This window comes from Procambarus clarkii, chromosome 60 (assembly GCF_040958095.1).
Source record: "Procambarus clarkii isolate CNS0578487 chromosome 60, FALCON_Pclarkii_2.0, whole genome shotgun sequence".
NCBI lineage: Eukaryota > Metazoa > Arthropoda > Malacostraca > Decapoda > Cambaridae > Procambarus > Procambarus clarkii.
Genome location: NC_091209.1, coordinates 23424431 through 23447474, shown reverse-complemented (window position 1 = coordinate 23447474; position 23044 = coordinate 23424431). Strand labels below are relative to the sequence as shown.

Below are 23044 nucleotides of genomic sequence, written 5' to 3'. Positions count from 1 at the left end.
ATTGACGTGCACTAAATAGATGAAGGAGACTTTACGATATTTTCACATTTTATCTCATTTACTCTCCACAAACAAATAATTAGTCAAAATAAATGACCATTTGGATTCGGATTTCACATCCGGCTGTAAGTAGTTTAGACTATCAGGGCCGAGGACTGACTGGCTGCCACCGCCAGCCACCGATAACTGCAGTACCAGTTTGGCCCGCGACCTGCTTTTCCTGCCAGGGATAATATATCAACTCTCCAAAAACCCTGTGTGATTATTCTTCTGACTCGTGATGTGTGAGACGTCGTCCACTGTGTCATGGTTCCTCGTCTTGGACTGTTGAGTGGTGGTATTAACTGTTAGCCCTGACATCCCTCAGCGTAGTTAATTGTTCTCTGACATCCCTCAGTGTAGTTACCTGTGCCCTGGCATCCCTCAGCGTAGTCAACTGTGCTCTGACATCTCTCAGTGTAGTTAACTGTGCTCTGACATCCCTCAGTGCTGTTAACTGTGCCCTGACATCCCTCAGCGTAGTTAACTGTGCCCTGACATCCCTCAGCGTAGTTAACTGTGCCCTGACATCCCTCAGCGTAGTTAACTGTGCCCTGACATCTCTCAGTGTAGTTAACTGTGCTCTGACATCCCTCAGTGTAGTTAACTGTGCCCTGACATCCCTCAGTGTAGTTAATTGTTCTCTGACATCCCTCAATGTAGTTAACTGTGCCCTGACATCTCTCAGTGTAGTTAATTGTTCTCTGACATCCCTCAGTGTAGTCAACTGTGCTCTGACATCCCTCAGTGTAGTCAACTGTGCTCTGACATCTCTCAGTGTAGTTAATTGTTCTCTGACATCCCTCAGTGTAGTTAACTGTGCTCTGACATCCCTCAGTGTAGTCAACTGTGCTCTGACATCTCTCAGTGTAGTTAATTGTTCTCTGACATCCCTCAGTGTAGTTAACTGTGCTCTGACATCCCTCAGTGTAGTCAACTGTGCTCTGACATCTCTCAGTGTAGTTAATTGTTCTCTGACATCCCTCAGTGTAGTTAACTGTGCTCTGACATCCCTTAGTGTAGTTAACTGTGCTCTGACATCCCTCAGTGTAGTCAACTGTGCTCTGACATCTCTCAGTGTAGTTAATTGTTCTCTGACATCCCTCAGTGTAGTTAACTGTGCTCTGACATCCTTTCAGTGTAGTTAACTCTCCTCTGATATCACTTTATCAGGTTATCAGGATATTTCAGTCACTTTTTTGTTATGACTGTTGTAACCTCGTTGTTACACCACCAGTGACCACGGTGTTACACCACCAGTGACCACGGTGTTACACCACCAGTGACCACGTTGTTACACCACCAGTGACCACGGTGTTACTCCACCAGTGACCACGGTGTTACACCACCAGTGACCACGGTGTTACGCCACCAGTGACCACGTTGTTACGCCACCAGTGACCACGGTGTTACACCACCAGTGACCACGGTGTTACACCACCAGTGACCACGTTGTTACACCACCAGTGACCACGGTGTTACTCCACCAGTGACCACGGTGTTACACCACCAGTGACCACGGTGTTACGCCACCAGTGACCACGGTGTTACACCACCAGTGACCACGGTGTTACACCACCAGTGACCACGTTGTTACACCACCAGTGACCACGGTGTTACGCCACCAGTGACCACGGTGTTACACCACCAGTGACCACGGTGTTACTCCACCAGTGACCACGGTGTTACGCCACCAGTGACCACGGTGTTACACCACCAGTGACCACGGTGTTACGCCACCAGTGACCACGTTGTTACACCACCAGTGACCACGGTGTTACTCCACCAGTGACCACGGTGTTACACCACCAGTGACCACGGTGTTACTCCACCAGTGACCACGGTGTTACACCACCAGTGACCACGGTGTTACTCCACCAGTGACCACGGTGTTACACCACCAGTGACCACGGTGTTACGCCACCAGTGACCACGTTGTTACGCCACCAGTGACCACGGTGTTACACCACCAGTGACCACGGTGTTACACCACCAGTGACCACGTTGTTACACCACCAGTGACCACGGTGTTACGCCACCAGTGACCACGGTGTTACACCACCAGTGACCACGGTGTTACGCCACCAGTGACCACGGTGTTACGCCACCAGTGACCACGGTGTTACGCCACCAGTGACCACGGTGTTACTCCACCAGTGACCACGTTGTTACGCCACCAGTGACCACGTTGTTACACCACCAGTGACCACGTTGTTACGCCACCAGTGACCACGGTGTTACGCCAGCAAGGAAATTATCAATTCATAAATTTCTCTCCAACATAGATTTTTAGGCCCACAGTCCTGCTTCCTCAGACGTGTCTCATTTCCATCTCATTATCGAGTAAGAAATTTCTCATTGTGGCGTCAACATGTCCTAGATGAATGTGGATCATTCTCAAGATCGTTCTCAAGATCGTTCTCAAGATCGTTCTCAAGATCGTTCTCAAGATCGTTCTCAAGATCGTTCTCAAGATCGTTCGCAAGATCGTTCTCAAGATCGTTCTCAAGATCGTTCTCAAGATCGTTCTCAAGATCGTTCTCAAGATCGTTCTCAAGATCGTTCGCAAGATCGTTCTCAAGATCGTTCTCAAGATCGTTCTCAAGATCGTTCTCAAGATCGTTCTCAAGATCGTTCTCAAGATCGTTCTCAAGATCGTTCTCAAGATCGTTCTCAAGATCGTTCTCAAGATCGTTCGCAAGATCGTTCTCAAGATCGTTCTCAAGACCGTTCTCAAGATCGTTCTCAAGATCGTTCTCAAGACCGTTCTCAAGACCGTTGTCAAGTTCATAACACTTAATTGACTACGTCTGTGTTCTCCTGTTCTGCTTCATGGCTCTAATATTCCTGTTGTGCTTCATGGCTCTAATATTCCTGTTGTGCTTCATGGCTCTAATATTTCTGTTGAGCTTCATGGCTCTAATATTCCTGTTGTGCTTCATGGCTCTAATATTCCTGTTGTGCTTCATGGCTCTAATATTCCTGTTGTGCTTCATGGCTCTAATATTCCTGTTGAGCTTCATGGCTCTAATATTCCTGTTGTGCTTCATGGCTCTAATATTCCTGTTGTGCTTCATGGCTCTAATATTCCTGTTGTGCTTCATGGCTCTAATATTCCTGTTGTGCTTCATGGCTCTAATATTCCTGTTGTGCTTCATGGCTCTTATATTCCTGTTGTGCTTCATGGCTCTAATATTCCTGTTGTGCTTCATGGCTCTTATATTCCAGTTGTGCTTCATGGCTCTAATATTCCTGTTGTGCTTCATGGTTCTAATATTCCTGTTGTGCTTCATGGCTCTAATATTCCTGTTGTGCTTCATGGCTCTAATATTCCTGTTGTGCTTCATGGCTCTTATATTCCTGTTGTTCTTCATGGCTCTAATATTCCTGTGATGCTCAGCCGCTGCTCAGTCACTGCTCAGACCTTCTCACCTTTCGGGTCTTCAAAATATCAACAAATCCCTAATTAACCTTAATTAACAAATCTTGAGAATTATAATATTGATTTTCAGTGGGGCGAATAATTGTTTTCCTAGTTTTTAACATGGCTGTTGTGAGTTACCATGGCTGGTGTGGTGAGTTACCATGACTGGTGTGGTGAGTTACCATGACTGGTGTGGTGAGTAAACATGGCCAGTTAGGTGAATAAACATGATAGTCATAGTGGATATGGTGGTTAATGCTTCATCAATTCTGACGCCCCATGTTAAGACCCCCGTTTGTTACGGCTCGTGAAATATTTGAGTTTCCCCAAAAAAGTTCCATGAAAACAAACCGTGCTCAATGACACTGAGTAGAAAGGACAATAAATCTCAATTTTACACTCACGAGTGTAATCTTACGGGATCATACAACATTCCCACATACATACACCTAGGGTTAAACGTAAGTACACCGGCCCCAGTGTTTAGGACCTGAATGAAACGGCATGAACAGTAAGAAACAAAATAATAGCATGATATCCACTACATGTAACACGCAGTACTCAGTAACGTTGAATTACTGCTACTAGTTTGCCTGTGACTCACACACCAGGAGAGAGTCAGTGTTATATTGCAGACAATGAGTTATAATGTAGACAATGAGTGTTCTAATGTTGACAATGAGCGCCAGAAATAATCGCCACTGGGGCCAGCGACAAGATGACGACACGTTGGTGGTCGACACGTCGGTGGTCGACACGCTGGTGATCGACACGCTGCATGGTGGTCGACACGCCGGTAGTCGACCCGCTGGTGGTCGACACGCCGGTGGTCGACACGCCGGTTGTCGACACGTCGATGGTAGACACGTCGGTGGTGGACACACTGGTGGTCGACACGTCGGTGGTCGACACGCTGGTGATCGACACGTCGGTGGTCGGCACGCAGGTGGTCGACACACAGATGGTCGGCATGCTGGTGATCGACACGTCGGTGGTCGACACGCAGGTGGTCGACACGCCGGTAGTCGACACGCTGGTGGTCGACACGCCGGTTGTCGATGGTAGACACGTCGGTGGTGGACACACTGGTGGTCGACACGTAGGTGGTCGACACGCTGGTGGTCGTCACGCAGGTGGTCGACACGCTGGTGGTCGACACGCTTTTAGTCGATACGCTGGTGGTCGACACGCAGGTGGTCGACACGCCGGTGGTCGACACACTGGTGGTCGACACGCTGCATGGTGGTCGACACGCTGGTGGTCGACACACCGGTGGTCGACACGCAGGTGGTCGACACGCTGGTGGTCGACACGTCGGTAGTCGACACGCTGCATGGTGGTCGACACGCTGGTGGTCGACACGCCGGTGGTCAACATGCCGGTGGTCGACACGCTGGTGGTCGACATGCCGGTGGTCAACATGCCGGTGGTCGACACACTGGTGGTCGACACGTCGGTGGTCGACACGCTGGTGGTCGACAAAATAAATGAGTGATAACCTCTGTCACGAGGTTGTCTTAATCTTGCGTCACGGGTCGTCGCCTTGAACGACTCACGTTATAGGACGCAAGACGGCGAGGGTCTTGCGTCAAATTTGTGTGATGCAACCTGTGAGGCAGCTCTACCCAGGTGTGTAATCAAGGCGGTGAGGCAGCTCTACCCAGGTGTGTAATGTAGGCTGTAAGGCAGCTCTACCCAGGTGTGTAATCAAGGCTGTAAGGCAGCTCTACCCAGGTGTGTAATGTAGGCGGTGAGGCAGCTCTACCCAGGTGTGTAATGTAGACTGTAAGGCAGCTCTACCCAGGTGTGTAATGAAAGCTGTGAGGCAGCTCTACCCAGGTGTGTAATGAAAGCTGTGAGGCAGCTCTACCCAGGTGTGTAATGTAGGCTGTAAGGCAGCTCTACCCAGGTGTGTAATGTAGACTGTAAGGCAGCTCTACCCAGGTGTGTAATGAAAGCTGTGAGGCAGCTCTACCCAGGTGTGTAATCAAGGCTGTAAGGCAGCTCTACCCAGGTGTGTAATCAAGGCTGTGAGGCAGCTCTACCCAGGTGTGTAATCAAGGCAGACTTCAGTAAAGTATCTACGTTACAGAGCATTAGGGAAGGGATTGATTGATAGCATATAATGCTTCCAATCAATGATTGAATACACAGAATACTTGATTATTACAAAAACTTAACACTATTACACAGCGTTCCCTTGTGTTAATGATCGTACCACAGCCAGGACAGACTAAACAAGCACAGCCAAGAGGACGCAGTCCAGCGGAGCCTCACTGTGCCTGAGAGAACTTGGTCTCTAGCCACGTGTAAGGCAACAGAACTATGCTAACTATACACACACACGTGATAACTCTCCAGCACTGGCACAAGCGCGGGATAATTGTGGTTGAACAGCTGTCGACTCAAACAACACTGTAAGCAGTTCCCAGTAATTATCCCTGGAAGTGAATTATTGTCAAATTCCACAACAATGAGATATCAGTTATCACTGATAGAGAATGTACAATAACACATTACACAATACAAAATGTCATCACTGTCATATGACAGCTCCACTGATCACGTACTGAGTCTGTCAAGTCTACTCCAGTCTACTCCAGACTTCTCCGTCTACTCCAGTCTACTCCAGACTTCTCCTGTCTACTCCAGTCTACTCCAGACTTCTCCAGTCTACTCCAGTCTACTCCAGTCTACTCCAGACTTCTCCAGTCTACTCCAGTCTACTCCAGTCTACTCCTCTCTACTCCAGTCTACCTCGAGACCTCATGGATCGTCACTCAATGCTCACAGAGACGCCGTTCAAATGGGAAATAATTACTTAAGACTCAGAGGCAATATGACAACAGTGGTCACTATTAGTGGCCCTAAATGTGTGATACAGTGATCAAACACGTATGGAGCTGACTGGTCATTACCACCGGGGGAGCCGCACCCTGGCAGCCGCACCCTGGCAGCCGCACCCTGGCAGCCGCACCCTGGCAGCCGCACCCTGGGAGCCGCACTCTGGGAGCCGCACTCTGGGAGCCGCACCCTGGCAGCCGCACCCTGGAAGCCGCACCCTGGAAGCCGCACTCTGGCAGCCGCACCCTGGCAGCCGCACCCTGGCAGCCGCACCCTGGCAGCCGCACCCTGGCAGCCGCACTCTGGCAGCCGCACCCTGGCAGCCGCACCCTGGCAGCCGCACCCTGGGAGAAGCACCCTAGGAGCCACACCCTTGGAAGGGGCGGAGAAGCTGCAGCAGCATTGAAGCATCGTAAGTCAGCTAAGTGAAACATCGTACGTCAGTGCGCAGTTGAGTGAATCATCGTAAGTCAGTGCGCAGCGAAGTGAATCATCGTAAGTCATTGCTCAGCGAATTGAAACATCGTAAGTCAGTGCGCAGCGAAGTGAAGCATCGTAAGTCAGTGCGCAGCTAACGGGCTATCAGAGCAATACGTTACCAAGGCTAACGGACCTGCGTCCGTACTGATGAACTCTCGCTTAACCAGGCTGTCGATTCCTAGCAATCAATCACTAGGTGGTAACAACAAAATGATAGATTTAACCAGCCTTACCACCTCGTTAACGAGGCGATGATCAGCCATTGGATTTCGTCGATTCGTGTTATGACTGGTGTTATCTCGTGTTATGACTGGTGTTATCTCGTGTTATGACTGGTGTTATCTCGTGTTATGACTGGTGTTATCTCGTTTTATGACTGGTGTTATCTCGTGTTATGACTGGTGTTATCTCGTGTTATGACTGGTGTTATCTCGTGTTATGACTGGTGTTATCTCGTGTTATGACTGGTGTTATCTCGTGTTATGACTGGTGTTATCTCGTGTTATGACTGGTGCTATCTCGTGTTATGACTGGTGTTATCTCGTGTTATGACTGGTGTTATCTCGTGTTATGACTGGTGTTATCTCGCGTTATGACTGGTGTTATCTCGTGTAATGACTGGTGTTATCTCGTGTTATGACTGGTGTTATCTCGTGTTATGACTGGTGTTATCTCGTGTTATGACTGGTGTTATCTCGTGTTATGACTGGTGCTATCTCGTGTTATGACTGGTGTTATCTCGTGTTATGACTGGTGTTATCTCGTGTTATGACTGGTGTTATCTCGCGTTATGACTGGTGTTATCTCGTGTAATGACTGGTGTTATCTCGTGTTATGACTGGTGTTATCTCGTGTTATGACTGGTGTTATCTCGTGTTATGACTGGTGTTATCTCGTGTTATGACTGGTGCTATCTCGTGTTATGACTGGTGTTATCTCGTGTTATGACTGGTGTTATCTCGTGTTATGACTGGTGTTATCTCGCGTTATGACTGGTGTTATCTCGCGTAATGACTGGTGTTATCTCGCGTTATGACTGGTGTTATCTCGTGTTATGACTGGTGTTATCTCGTGTTATGACTGGTATTATCTCGTGTTATGACTGGTGTTATGACTGGTGTTATCTCGTGTTATGACTGGTGTTATCTCGTGTTATGACTGGTGTTATCTCGTGTTATGACTGGTGTTATCACGTGTTATGACTGGTGTTATCTCGTGTTATGACTGGTGTTATCTCGTGTAATGATTGGTGTTATCTCGTGTTATGACTGGTGTTATCTCGTGTTATGACTGGTGTTATCACGTGTTATGACTGGTGTTATGACTGGTGTTATCTCGTGTTATGACTGATGTTATCTCGTGTAATGATTGGTGTTATCTCGTGTTATGACTGGTGTTATCTCGTGTTATGACTGGTGTTATCTCGTGTTATGACTGGTGTTATCACGTGTTATGACTGGTGTTATGACTGGTGTTATCTCGTGTTATGACTGGTGTTATCTCGTGTTATTACTGGTGTTATCTCGTGTAATGACTGGTGTTATCTCGTGTAATGACTGGTGTTATCTCGTGTTATGACTGGTGTTATCTCGTGTTATGACTGGTGTTATCTCGTGTTATGACTGGTGTTATCTCGCGTTATGACTGGTGTTATCTCGCGTTATGACTGGTGTTATCTCGCGTTATGACTGGTGTTATCTCGTGTAATGACTGGTGTTATCTCGTGTAATGACTGGTGTTATCTCGTGTTATGACTGGTGTTATCTCGTGTTATGACTGATGTTATCTCGTGTTATGATTGGTGTTATCTCGCGTTATGACTGGTGTTATCACGTGTTATGACTGGTGTTATGACTGGTGTTATGACTGGTGTTATCTCGTGTTATGACTGGTGTTATCTCGTGTTATGACTGGTGTTATCTCGTGTAATGACTGGTGTTATCTCGTGTTATGACTGGTGTTATCTCGTGTTATGACTGGTGTTATCCTCTGTCGGCAATAACTTCATGTGGCAATTGGCCGCCTGTTGCCAGCATCACCTGCAGGCAAGTCCCGTGGCAATGTTGCCCGTTTAATGCAGACAGGAACAGGTGATGGTGCAATTAAGAGGGGTGACAAGGCTATCAGGCGAGGCGCTGATATAACCCTAGTGTGATGGCACTACTGCCCTTCACTCACACAACAGTCAACCTCCTTCAGTAAATTATATATATATATATATATATATATATATATATATATATATATATATATATATATATATATATATATATATATATATATATATATATATGTTGTACCTAGTAGCCAGAACGCACTTCTCAGCCTATTATGCAAGGCCCGATTGCATGATAATCCGTGGTCTGACATTGTCATATATATATATATATATATATATATATATATATATATATATATATATATATATATATATATATATATATATATATATATACTATTTAGCTTCACAAGATTGTTGCTAAATAAAAAATTAACCCCTGAGCCCATTATGTGCCTCTGTAGCCTTTCCACAACCGCCCACGGTGCAGTAACGGGGTCCACTAATGCCCACGGTGCAGTAACGGGGTCCACTAATGCCCACGGTGCAGTAATGGGGTCCACTAATGCCCACGGTGCAGTAATGGGGTCCACTAATGCCCACGGTGCAGTAATGGGGTCCACTAATGCCCACGGTGCAGTAATGGGGTCCACTAATGCCCACGGTGCAGTAATGGGGTCCACTAATGCCCACGGTGCAGTAATGGGGTCCACTAATGCCCACAGGATGTGTATGGGGGAGCATTCAAAATTAACAAACAGAAATGCCTAATCTTGAGTGTGTTCAGTGTTTCACTAACATTTTCACGGCCATACACTGCGAGTTTTGCAGTTGGGCTCAATAGCTTTTATTAAATGAAAAATTCCAGGAGGGATTTGAAAGAGATTAATGTTTTCAGACACATTAATGCCATAAGATGAAGCTGTTGCCCCGAGCCTCCTTCACGCAATGTTTACTTTTGTTTTCATTTTCTCAATGCAAGAAATATCCTCTGCTGCATTCTATATATTAGTGTAAATACAATGAGAGACGCCCCCGCCATCTCACTGTATTATCCATGAGGATTTTCTTAAGTCCTGATCTATGCTCTAGACAAAAATATACTTACTGCATGGTAAGTAAAGAAATGTGATCATTATATACGCAGAGGGAGAGAGGCAAGAGCCTCTGAACTTAAGAATGGGGTAATGGTGTAAGAATCCTTGCGAGGTTCTCCAAAGACTTGTGGAACAATTAGAAAATGGGTTCTTCGTCTCACAACACCAGCATGGCTTTTATGAAAATATATCACGTCAGACGAATTTATTTCAAACCTAAAAAGCTTCAAAAGTACCTGTAAAAGAACAGGAGAGAAAGTGGAGGACAGACTTTGCATCCCTTCACTGAACAAAATGTTTGGAAAAATTCCTCACGAAAAGCTCTCATGCTATCATGGCTACTGGAGTTCAACAGCACCAAGTGTAAGGTGACAGAAAGGGGAACAGGTGATAAGAGACCAAGGACCTAGTTACTGTGAGGGGTGAGACCTAAGGAGACCTAGTTGAGAGTACAACTAGATGAGTACTCTCACTACCAGTGTAGGGATCTGGTAGCTGAGCAGACAGCACGCAGGACTCGTAATGAAGGGAACTGCCACCCTATCAGAAAATGACCTGGAGATGTAGTAAACCTAACACTGGAGGCTCGTGTACACTGCTAACGTCAGCAACATACTCTGCACTAGCAAGTCAGAACATCATTCAGGAACCTAAATAAGGAGGCATTTAAATCGCCGATCACCGCCTACGTGAGACCAATTTTAGAGTATGCCGCCCCATCATGGAGTCCCCATTAAAAAAAAAATCATGAAATTCAAAAAGGTTAAGAAATTTGCAACGAAGCTTGTCCTAGAATTGCGAGGAATGAGGTACAAAGGAAGACTTAGGAACTAGACCAGATAACGGTAAAAAAGAGGAGAGAGAGAGAGAAGGGAAGAAGTGATAAGATAAGAGATATTAAATATTTAGGGGACTGATAGAGTGAAAAAGATGAAATGTACAGAATGAATACCAATAGAGCAAGAAGGCGTGGATGGAAGCTTGAGACTCAGATCAGTCATATAGATGCTAACAAGTTTCCTATTAGCGTAACTTAAGGAGCAGGTTGTCGTAACATCCTGCCGTACACACACACGCGCACATGCGCGCACACGCGCGCACGCACACGCGCGCACGCACACGCGCGCACGCACACAGTGCATGCACTTGGGGAATGGAATGCACTTGGGGAACAGGTTGTGGAAGCAAACTCTATACATAATTTTAAAATTAGGTATGACAGGGAAATGGGACAGGAGTCATTGCTGTAAACAACCAATGGCTGGAAAGGCGGGGTCCAAGAGCCAATGCTCGATCCTGCAAGCACAAATAGGTGAGTACAAATAGGTGAGTATACACACACACACACACACACACACACACACACACACACACACACACACACACACACACACACACACACACACACACATGTGTATGTGTGTAATAGGTGAAGGAGAAGATCGTGAGAAAAAACCTGGTAACACATCTGGAGAGAAGGGACATCGTGACAAATCGCCAACATGGGTTCAGGGAGGGTAAATCTTGCCTGACTGGCTTAATAGAATTCTACGACCAGATGACAAAGATTAAGCAAGAAAGAGAAGGCTGGGCGGACTGCATTTTCTTGGATTGTCGGAAAGCCTTTGACACAGTACCGCATAAGAGGCTGGTACATAAGCTGGAGAGACAGGCAGGTGTAGCTGGTAAGGTGCTCCAGTGGATAAGGGAGTACCTAAGCGATAGGAAGCAGAGAGTTACGGTGAGGGGTGAGACCTCCGATTGGCGTGAAGTCACCAGTGGTGTCCTACAGGGCTCTGTACTCGGTCCTATCTTGTTTCTGATATATGTAAATGATCTCCCGGAGGGTATAGATTCATTTCTCTCAATGTTTGCGGACGATGCTAAAATTATGAGAAGGATTAAGACAGAGGAGGACTGCTTGAGGCTTCAAGAAGACCTAGACAAGCTGAAGGAATGGTCAAACAAATGGTTGATAGAGTTTAACTCAAGCAAATGTAATGTAATGAAGATTGGTGTAGGGAGCAGGAGGCCAGATACAAGGTACCATCTGGGAGATGAAATACTTCAAGAGTCAGAGAAAGAAAAAGACTTGGGGGTTGATATCACGCCAGACCTGTCCCCTGAAGCTCATATCAAGAGGATAACATCAGCAGCATATGCCAGGTTGGCTAACAAAAGAACGGCCTTTAGAAACTTGTGTAAGGAATCTTTTAGAACATTGTATACCACATATGTCAGACCAATCCTGGAGTATCCGGCTCCAGCATGGAGTCCATATCTAGTCAAGCATAAGACTAAACTGAATAAGGTTCAAAGGTTTGCCACCAGATTAGAACCCGAACTGAGGGGTATGAGCTACGAGCAGAGACTACGGGAATTAAACCTTACGTCACTGGGAGACAGAAGAGTTAGAGGGGACATGATCACCACATACAAGATTCTCAGAGGAATTGATAGGGTAGATGAAGACAGACTATATAACACAAGGGGGCATACGTACTAGGGGACACAGGTGGAAATTGAGTGCCCAAATGAGCCATAGAAACGTTAGAAAGAATTTTTTCAGTGTCAGAGTATTAGACAAATGGAATGCATTAGGCAGTGATGTGGTGGAGGCTGACTCCATACACAGTTTCAAGTGTAGATATGACAGAGCCCAGTAGGCTCAGGAACCTGTACACCAGTTGATTGACGGTTGAGAGGCGGGACCAAAGAGCCAGAGCTCAACCCCCGCAAGCACAAATAGGTGAGATCAAATAGGTGAGTACACACACACACACTCAGACACACAGTCAGAAAATTCCCGAGACGCATAGAATGGGGAAGAGAACTCTGAGGAAAATCAACACCGGGCCTGATGGACTGCGTAACGGACAAACTCAAAGAAGCTGAAGAAAGATTTATACCACCACTAAGGGTTAGTGGCAGCAAGAGGAGCATTACTCCATGGTTCAACAGTGTCTGGGAGTAAAGAGAAGAAGCACAAGAACATGGAGGGAGATATAGAGAACACAGATCACAAGGAAATGACTATACATTTAAAGAGGCCAGAAATGAGTACACAGAAACAAGGAGAGTGACAGAGAAGCAGCACGAGAATGGCATTTCATACAGTGCTACGTCCCAGACAACACTGTTCTGTAACCATACCAGGAGGAAGATCACTGAATGATCAGGTTTTCAGACTTGACTAAAGTGAGGGAGGACACACGAAAAATTATAAAGAGGTTATCTTGAGATGGTTATCTTGAGATGATTTCGGGGCTTTTAGTGTCCCCGCGGCCCGGTCCTCGACCAGGTCTCCACCCCCGGGAAGCAGCCCGTGACAGCTGACTAACACCCAGGTACCTATTTTACTGCTAGGTAACAGGGGCATAGGGTGAAAAAAACTCTGCCCATTGTTTCTCGCCGGCGCCCGGGATCGAACCCGGGACCACAGGATCACAAATCCAGTGTGCTGTCCGCTCGGCCGACCGGCTCCCGGTAGGTAGGCCAAGAACTTAACAAAAGTTGTCAGGAAGTACTCCAGTTGGAACCTGATTTGCCACTAGAGCATATTAGAGCCCAACCTGAACGGGGTAATTCCACAGGAAAGTCTCACTAAAATAACAGTGACACCAGGAGAAGTAGAGCAGCCACTACAGCAACTGGGTGTGACAAAAGCAATGGAGACCAGATAAAGTATCGCCATGGATACTAAAAGAGGCATCTGAAGCATTGTGCAGCGCACTTATCATAAAGTTTACTTTCTTTCTAGAAATGGGAAACCTTCCCGACTGCTGGAAAATATCTTTTGTACCAATCTACAAGAAAGGGGGGAAGACAGAAACAGTTGACCTACAGACCTGTATCACTTAGAAATTTCCCGTGCATGTTACTAGAGAGAGACTGATCCCAAGCACACTAGTCGAATAGATAAATTTTGCCTCAAGGCACCAATATGGTTTTAGTACAGAAAAAACTTGCTTGACAAACTTCCTGGAGTTCAACAACAAGATGACATAAATCAAACGAGAGAGAAGGATGGGCAGACTGCATATTCCTTGACTGTCAGAAGGTATTCGATACAATCCCGCATGAAAGACTCCTACTCAAACCATAAAAACAGGCTGGATTCTCTGGAAGAGTCCTAAGGTGGGCCAGAGAGTATCTCTCAGGAAGGAAGCAAAGGGACAGTGAGAGCAGAAACATCAGAGTGGATAGAGGTTTACAAGTGGTGTACCACAAGGGTCGGTTCTTGGGCCCATCCTTTTGCTAATACATGTCAACGACCTAACATAGGACATTGGCCTCCATATTAATGCTTGCTTATAATGTAAAACTAATGAGAAAAGTCAGGTCAGGGGCAGATTCTGATACATTGCAGGACGATTTGGACACATTAGAAGTTTTCTAAATAATGGTTGCTAAATTTTAACCCAATCAAATGCAAAGTAATGAAGATTGGAACAAGAGTACGGAGACCAGTACAGCAGTATAGGATGAAGGGAAGACAAGTTCTTCAATCAGAATAACTCCAAATCTGATGCCAGAAGTCACACTAGCAGACTAACAGCACCTTCATATGGCATACTGGCCAACATTCGTGTATGCTACAGAAACATGGACAAAGGAGCATTCTGGGCCCTGTATACAGCGAAGATGAGACCCACTCTCGAATATGCATCCACAACATGGAACTCTTACCTGACAAAGAACAAAAAGAAACTAGGAAAGGTCCAAAGATATGCAACGAGATTCGTTCCGGAGCTGATGGAATTGAGATATGAAGAAATACTGAGGGAACTGGACCTTACCACACAGGAGGAAAGGAGAGACAGAGGGGATATGATTACAACATATAAGATTCTTAGGGAAATTGAGAAAGTAGACAAAGCAGTGGTGAACAAAGTTAAGAACAACAGAACCAGGGGTCATAGATAGAAACTGGAGATGCAAATGAGTCAGAGACATCAGAAAGATCTATTTCAGTTTTAGAGCTGTCAATAAATGGAATAGGTTAGATGCAGAATTCGTTGAAACAGATTTGATTAAAAAATTGTTACTGTAAATAAGATAAAAGCGTGAGAAATGAGTCATTGCATTAATCATTATGGCGAGACTAGGGGCTTTAGCTCGACCCTGCAAGCACATCTAGGCGAGTACTGATCAGAATCATTGTGTACCACATGCCAGACCAGTATGTCACATCACTGGTCCCAGAACTGAGAGGTATGAATTACGAGGAAAGGCTACGAGAATTATAACTCACGTCCCTGGAACACAGAAGGGAAGACATGGCCACCATCTACAATATTCTCAGAGGAATTGACAGGGTGGATAAAGGCAAACTATTTAGCATGGGTGGAACACGTATAAGAGGGACACATGAGGAAGCGTAGTATTCAAACGAGCCACAGAGATAGAAGAAAGAATTTTTTCTCGACCCCCGCAACACAACTAGATGAGTACACAACACTGGTGCTAAGCCATGCTGGTAAACATGTTGCAACACTTTACAAACTAGTAACAAAGAGTAACGATAGAAGACAAACCAGGGAATGTGTGAATGACACGTGTGGACCCACAAGGGTCTGTGTCGGGACACATACTAGTCCAAGTATACATACCTTGCCTTGAGGTTACCTTGAGGTGCTTCCGGAGCTTAGCGTCCCCGCGGCCCGGTCGTCGACCAGGCCTCCTGGTTGCTGGATTGGTCAACCAGGCTGTTGGACGCGGCTGCTCGCAGCCTGACGTATGAGTCACAGCCTGGTTGATCAGGTATCCTTTGGAGGTGCTTATCCAGTTCTCTCTTGAACACTGTGAGGGGTCGGCCAGTTATGTCCCTGATGTGTAGTGGAAGCGTGTTGAACAGTCTCGGGCTTCTGATGTTGATAGAGTTCTCTCTCAGAGTACCAGTTGCACTTCTGCTTTTCAACGGGGGTATTCTGCACATCCTGCCATGTCTTCTGGTCTCGTGTGGTGTTATTTCTGTGTGCAGGTTTGGGACCAGCCCCTCTAATATTTTCCATGTGTAAATGATTATGTATCTCTCCCGCCTGTGCTGAAGGGAGTACAGATTTAGGCTCTTTAGTCGGTCCCAGTAGTTTAGATGTTTTACTGAGTGGATTCTAGCAGTAAAGGATCGCTGTACGCTCTCCAGGTCAGCAATTTCTCCAGCTTTGAAAGGGGCTGTCATTGGGCAGCAGTACAGTACATAGTTGAAGATGGTGGATCTTTTGCGACATTGATTATTGATTAATTGTATTCAGAACTGATTCTAGTAATCCATTACAGCTGTGGCTAAACTGAATAGTAAGGACGAAGGAGGAGGACTCCTCCAGGCTTAAGAAAGCCCATTTTATTTTGAAGTCATCGTCGGACAAATGGTTACTGGACTTGAATCAGAGTAATTGTGATGATGGGAAGGTAATATGGCCAGAGGTACAATGTATGGTCAGCGTCAGCAACCTTTCATGGCGCACTTCTTCACGATTAGAACCAGTTTTATTCCCTTTAGGACGCGTTTTGTTCCTGATTTACATAACTATCATTGTTAAAAAGCCTATGCTATACATCATAAAACAATACTAACTTAAATAACTTAGTAAATTTAGTTTTTCGATTGACAAATGATTTTTAAAGCTGAATAATTAAAATTTATACCTGTTGGTAATAAATATTAAAGTCGAAGTTACTGGCAGATCAACAAAGACTTGATAAAATTAGACGAAGAAAGCGCCCTGGGAATGGCCGAGGCTGGTAGTAGGAAGCCAGTAAAGAGGTCCACTGTGGCTGGAAAACCCAATAAACTATTAGGTTTCACTGTGAGATTTTCAGAGTTTCGACTGGAGAAAGTAATTCCAACTCTCTACAATTCCCTAGTCTATCGTATATTAGATCGTTGCTATCGGATTTGGTCGTCATACTTAAGATATTATTATTTGTGTTGTTTAGCGTCTAACAACACAGATAATATCAACACTTAGATATAAGTCATACTAATTCCATTTAAAAGATAAATATCAATTAATTCTAAGAAGGGAAAATAATAACTGATTTATTTCAAGTGTTTAACATCATAAAAGGACTTGGAAATCTTGTGTTATGTTTTCTAAACACCCGAAACAACTGCTTTAAAATTAAAGGGAAAAGTTTTTCTTGTAAGGAAGCAAAATAATATTTCTTAAATTTAATAACAAACATATGGAAGAGCTGAGCACATGATACAACTCAGTGTAATACCGGGGTTACAACTATATATTAAATAGAATGTCCTAGCTTCATGCATCTCTGCATGATGACTCAGTGTCATCATGCAGAGATGTCAACAACTGTATGACGAGTGTCATAGGGTTGTTGGGCTCCACCCCCCATGCCCCTTAGAAGGATCGGCTACCACTTGGGTTGGACGGTAGAGCGACGGTCTGGCTTCATGCAGGTCGGCGTTCAATCCCCGACCGTCCAAGTGGTTGGGCACCGTTCCTTCCTTCCCCCGTCCCATCCCCAAATCCTTATCCTGACTCCTTCCCAGTGCTATATAGCCGTAATGGCTTGGCGCCTTCCCCTGAAAACTCCCTCCCTCCTATTCCGAATCCCAGCAACTCCCATGAAATGTGGGTTTGTTTGTCCATAGATTTTATAATGTTGATTGAATGTTGCCAGTGCAGACCGCTTATCACATGCCTCTGTATGACTAACCATCCTGTGTGATGGGGACTGTTTAGCATCACCTAGTTGGCTTTTTTGACACACTGTACTCCACTTCATATAGTCTAGGGCAGCTGCACTAATGCAGATGTACCTCATATTTTAATAAAAAAAAAAATACTCAAACATCGGCTCAGTCCAACCTTCTTTTTCTGGACGGACTTAAGCAGCATGCAGGTTTTATAGAAATAATATTTGTACAAAGAGTGTCAGTGTCAGGTTAAACAACTGGCTGACCTCCACACAAGCAGAACTAGCAGCATTGCAACTAGCTACCAGTACATTAAAAAAATATTGGAGGAGGAAAAATATTTTGTGATTCAAAGTCTGCTCTTCAAGCAATCGAAAACTTCTCCCGGAAGATCGACAGCAAGAACCTCATACTATTATAAATCACCAAATCGCTGCATAGAGTAATGGGCAAATAAATATAACCTATCATAATGAGACAGACATTGCAGCCAAATTAGCGTGTAACAAAGATGAAGTTGAATTAGATCTAGGTATCCCCATTTCTTCTGTTAAAACTGTATTGGTCCAAACACTCAGGTTTGATAGGAGAGAAATTACTGACTCCCAACGACCTGAAAGCACCAGTATAAAAAGTTATGATTTGTTCAGATCTGAATCCTATGTTTAAGAGCAGCACAAAACGTCGACCAGACTGCGACACAGTGGTTGCAAGGATCAGGTTGGGTTACCGTTACCTGTGGCAGGTGGCTGCAGGTGACGGATCTCCCAATCCTGAGCACTCCAGTTGCAAACTCTGTGAGCAGGAACTGCGGCATGATCTCCCGCACTACATCACCGAATGCCCAGTTATTAGACCTTTCAGATCAGTTGGCATGAGGTACCTGGAGCTTTGTGATTACTTTATTCGCTCTCGTATTCTTGAAGATATCCTCATAATGCACCCAGAGTCTGTCAGAGCGGACTACTTATCACATGCCTCTGTATGACTGACCATCCTGTGTGATGGGGATTTTTAGTATCACGTAGCTAGCCTTTTGACACACTCTGTACTCCTCTTCATGTAGTCTAGGGCAGCTGCACAAATGCAGATGTGTCTAAATGTGTTAATAAAAAAACAGAAAACACTCTAACATCTTTTGTCAAACGGGAGAGAGAATGCGGGAGGAGGGTGTTGGATGGGAGGGGGTGAGAACAGGAGAGCAGGAGGAATGGAAAGAGAATGGGAGTGTAAGGAGGAAGGAAGAAAGAAAGGGAGAGATGGAGAAAGGCAGAGGGAACTGGAGATAGGGAGAAAGGCAAAGAGAATGGGTAAGAAAGAGAGAAGCACAGAGAACGTGAGGGAGGAAGAGGCAGAAAGAACGGGAGTGTGGTAGAGAGAGAGAGAGAGAGAGAGAGAGAGAGAGAGAGAGAGAGAGAGAGAGAGAGAGAGAGAGAGAGAGGCAGCGAGAATGGGAAGGAGGAAAAGAGACAGAGGGAAAGTGTGGGGGAGAGAAACAGAGACCCGGGCACTGCAGGATAGCTCATCAAATACAAATGTAGTTGACACTCACCTGTGCTCCAGTCTACGTATATATATATATATATATATATATATATATATATATATATATATATATATATATATATATATATATATATATATTTTTGAGTTGTTGGAGTTGTTACATTCTTGTACAGCCACTAGTACGCGTAGCGTTTCGGGCAGGTCCCTGGAATACGATCCCCGCCGCGAAGAATCCTTGTTACAACCAAGTACACATTTTACTGTTGAGTTAAACAGAGGCTACAGTTAAGGATTTGCGCCCAGTAAATCCTCCCCGGCCAGGATACGAACCCATGACATAGCGCTCGCGGAACGCCAGGCGAGTGTCTTACCACTCCACCACGGAGACTGGTGAATATCTCCATAATACTGTACTATACTGTTTATATCCCCATAAGATTTCCATAAACAACCAAGTTTGGATCTAATGGTCTGCTGCCGTTTTGAGTTTCTTTATAAACCTTAGTATACTGTAGTCTTGCGAACATCAGGTCATCCCTCGACAACCTAGATTCGATACACACGTCAGACCAGTGCTGCAGTGTGCAGCACCAGCGTGGAACTCGCGCCTCGTAACATTATAAATTCAGTTTGAAAAAAAAATTACTTTGAGACAAGCCCAGAAATAAAGAGATTAATAAAGTTTAATTATTATTTTCAAGAAAGACAACTAACATGTGAGTGCAAGATTATAATAGTCATATAAATAAAAAAAAATAGGTGTAGTAATAAGGTGCAAAATACATCAGCTGGAAATAGAACACAAAAAAGTTACAAATTGGATAGATTTAATACCAGAAAAGATTTGGGCAATACTAGTTTGGGAATAATGTTGATATTGCTTAGAAACATAATAAAGGTCTCGTCTTTCTATTGTTCCAAAAGTAGTCTAGACGAAAGTATGTGTGTGTGCAGCCGGTCTTCCTAAGTTCCTCCCAACGTCAAGAAACTACTAAAGTACCCCCTTATCCTAGCCTACCAGAGGACCCAAAACAGAAAACGGAACAGTACGTCAATTTCGCGAGTCGCTTCCATTTTCTAGTACGACGATTTTTGTCCCTAGGGAGAGTGTACGTCAAAATACGACGTGCTATTAGGAGGACGGGTTGAAGTGTGAGTGGTTGGGAAGACGAGGGAACTGCCACAGTGACCAATAGACCTTCAAATTCCTATCATCTTTAGTTAAAATAACAATGGAATCAGGAGACGACCGACAACTGGCATGGCAGAGCCCAGGAGCTGAAGCTCGGCCTGTCTGAAAAACTCGGACACAGACATTCTTATAGTATATCCATCCATCTATTCATCTATCTATTAATTTATCAATCCAACCCTCTATCCCTTTATTTATCTATCAATACATCCATCTATCTCTCGAGCGTTCTGTCCATCTACCTATCCATTTAAGAATTCTTTTATCCTTCCATCTACTCATCTTATCATCAATATATACATCTAGTTATACATGTATCTATTCGTCTGTCCACCCATCCATCTATTCATGTTCCTCCCCTTCTATCCATCTATCTATACATCCAATTGTCCCTCTCTTTGTCCATCTATCCGCGAATCTATTAATCCATCTGTGCAGCGATCGATCCTTCAATCTATATGTCCATTTAGATTTATATCTATCCATCTAGCACTATATATATCCAACAAACTTTCTATCCGACATCTAACAAAGCACCTGCTTATCTTTCAATCCTTCTGTCTATTTATCCATCCGCTTATCCATCTGTACATCCTCTTATCTATCTATCCATCTATTTACTGTATGCTTCTCTCTCTTTCTCTGTCTCCATTTTTCTTTTGCTGTGTCTGTCAGTGTCTCTTTTTCTGAGTTTCCGTCTGTCTGTCTTTATTAGTCTCTCTCTTTTTGAGTATCTGTCTCTCTCTTGTAAGAAATATGATCAAATCCACAAGGGCCGTGACGAGTATTCGAACCTACGTTCGAGATCCGAGAAGATCTCGGACGTAGGTTCGAATCCTCGTCATGGCCCTTGTGGATGTGTGCATTGATGCATCACGCTATTGTGATTTCCGTGTGTAAGAAATATGATTGTCTAATGTGTGTGAGGTCGGCAGTAAGAGGAGCTCTGGTAAACTCTGGTAAAGGTCCGGACCTTTACCCTGGTAAAGGTCCGTGGCTTGAGAAACCATTAACGCTTTTAAGGCACATCTGCTTTATGCCAGTACGGGCAAATTATTGATAGCACGAAATTTATGTTAATCTTTCCCAGAATCGGGGAATAATGGTGCGTATTACAATAAGAAAATAATTTTGGTTGAAAAGTTTGTTTTTTTAAAGATTTAGCTGTGATGATGTGTCAAAAATCGTCGTGGGGTTGTGAATGTGGTCCCTGGCACTGATGTTTGTTCCCCTTTTTTAATTCTGGCGCCCCCGACTAGCCTGTGTTGATCCTGTACCCCAGACCATTCCCTCTAGGAATATGGGTGAGGCCTATAGCCCCAAAATATTCTTTCTTATAGTGTGTGCATATATATATATATATATATATATATATATATATATATATATATATATATATATATATATATATATATATATATATATATATATATATATTAGAGAGAAAGGGAGACAGAAAAACAAACAGAAAAAGAGACAGACAGCAACTAACAAAAACAGAGACAGAAATAGGCAGGGAAGGGAGGGAAGGAGAGAGGGTGAGACAGGTAGAGAGGAAGAGAGGACAGCGACAACACTGTGGCGGCCCTCATCCATTTCGCAAAAAAACATTCTCGGGCGGAGATATCAGACTGCCGTACAAAATATTCAACGCACTCTACGACGAAAACAAGCTACCGACCTTCAAAATATCTGAGACCGTGTTCAATAGATACGCTAAGCCACCCGAGGCCACCACCCCACCTAATAAGCCAAGCAATACGTCGTCGGCTTCGGCCAACGGACTCGGCAACACCAGAGTCAAAACACCTGGCCCAGGACCAACAGCAAACGCCACAACGGATCCAGACCACGGGGCCCTATCCACTCTCCCAGAGACCGCAGCCACACTCCCATTCGACGTCGAAGAGGTTTTAGTTTGGCCCCCAACATCACCAAAAGTGCAGCCGATACAGAAACCGCTCCCGTCTCCACTCACACCAGAAGTGGCACGTGATCATGGCCGTGCCGAACTAGCCAGCACGCCGAAAGAACGCGGATTCATCTCCTCTGCTCTGAGGGATCTATGTGACCTGGCAAAACAGGAAGACCCGGACCCTACCAGTTGAACGACGATTGAATTCATCGAGGCAGCCGCCTTCTTTCCCCTCTTTAGGGGGATAGGGACCTAATTTTGCCCGTTTGGAATTGTAGGATGCCTTGTTCGCCACCGTGAAGACCAACGTTGACGACAGAAGACTTCACCTTCACGGAAGAAAGAAGATTCCACGACTCAAGAGGACATTCAATGTCCTTACCTCGTCGCCCCCGACACAAGACCCCCGCCTCCTTGTCTAGCCGGCCAGGGTGTTGAGAGCCTCAGATCTGCCATGCAGCTGCGGTTAGCCCTGGCTGTCTCTCCGACTTCGACGTTCCCTCTCACCGGCTATTCTTCAGCTACACCCACTTCCCCGCTCACCCGGAAGTTATCTTGTTCTATATCTCGTTCACTCAAAAAGAGGAGGGGCAAAGGTAGAAGAGGGTGGAGAGAGCTAGAAGTGGGAAATGAGGAAAAGGGAGAGGTAAGGTAATTATCAGGAGAAAACACTACGCCATTACGACTATATGGGACTGGGAAGGATGAGGATTTGGAATGGGACGGGAGGAAGGAATGGTGCCCAACAACTTGGACGGTCTAAGATCGAGCACCGACTTGCAAGGGAAAAAGGGATAAAGGTGGAGAAACTGGGAGATGGTGAGG

At 45.1% G+C, this 23044-nt stretch overlaps 3 protein-coding genes across 3 annotated transcripts; 2 read left to right on the top strand and 1 right to left on the bottom strand.

The window, feature by feature from the left end:
• Positions 1 to 340: 340 nt before the first annotated feature.
• LOC138353921 (C-type lectin domain family 4 member M-like) lies at positions 341 to 2398 on the bottom strand. The gene is made up of 2 exons (XM_069307347.1): positions 2357 to 2398; positions 341 to 1171 (listed from the first exon to the last, which is right to left on the bottom strand). Exons 1-2 carry the CDS (start codon positions 2396 to 2398, stop codon positions 341 to 343), a joined length of 873 nt encoding a protein of 290 aa, XP_069163448.1.
• Positions 2399 to 2419: 21 nt separating this feature from the next.
• Positions 2420 to 2839, top strand: LOC123767000 (serine/threonine-protein kinase fray2-like). The gene has a single exon (XM_045756482.1). It carries the CDS (start codon positions 2420 to 2422, stop codon positions 2837 to 2839), a length of 420 nt encoding a protein of 139 aa, XP_045612438.1.
• Positions 2840 to 9296: 6457 nt separating this feature from the next.
• LOC138353920 (uncharacterized) lies at positions 9297 to 22412 on the top strand. Its single transcript, XM_069307346.1, has 3 exons — positions 9297 to 9545; positions 13897 to 14003; positions 22016 to 22412. The coding sequence occupies exons 1-3, from the start codon at positions 9297 to 9299 to the stop codon at positions 22410 to 22412; spliced, it is 753 nt and encodes a 250-aa protein (XP_069163447.1).
• The last annotated feature ends 632 nt before the right edge of the window (positions 22413 to 23044 follow it).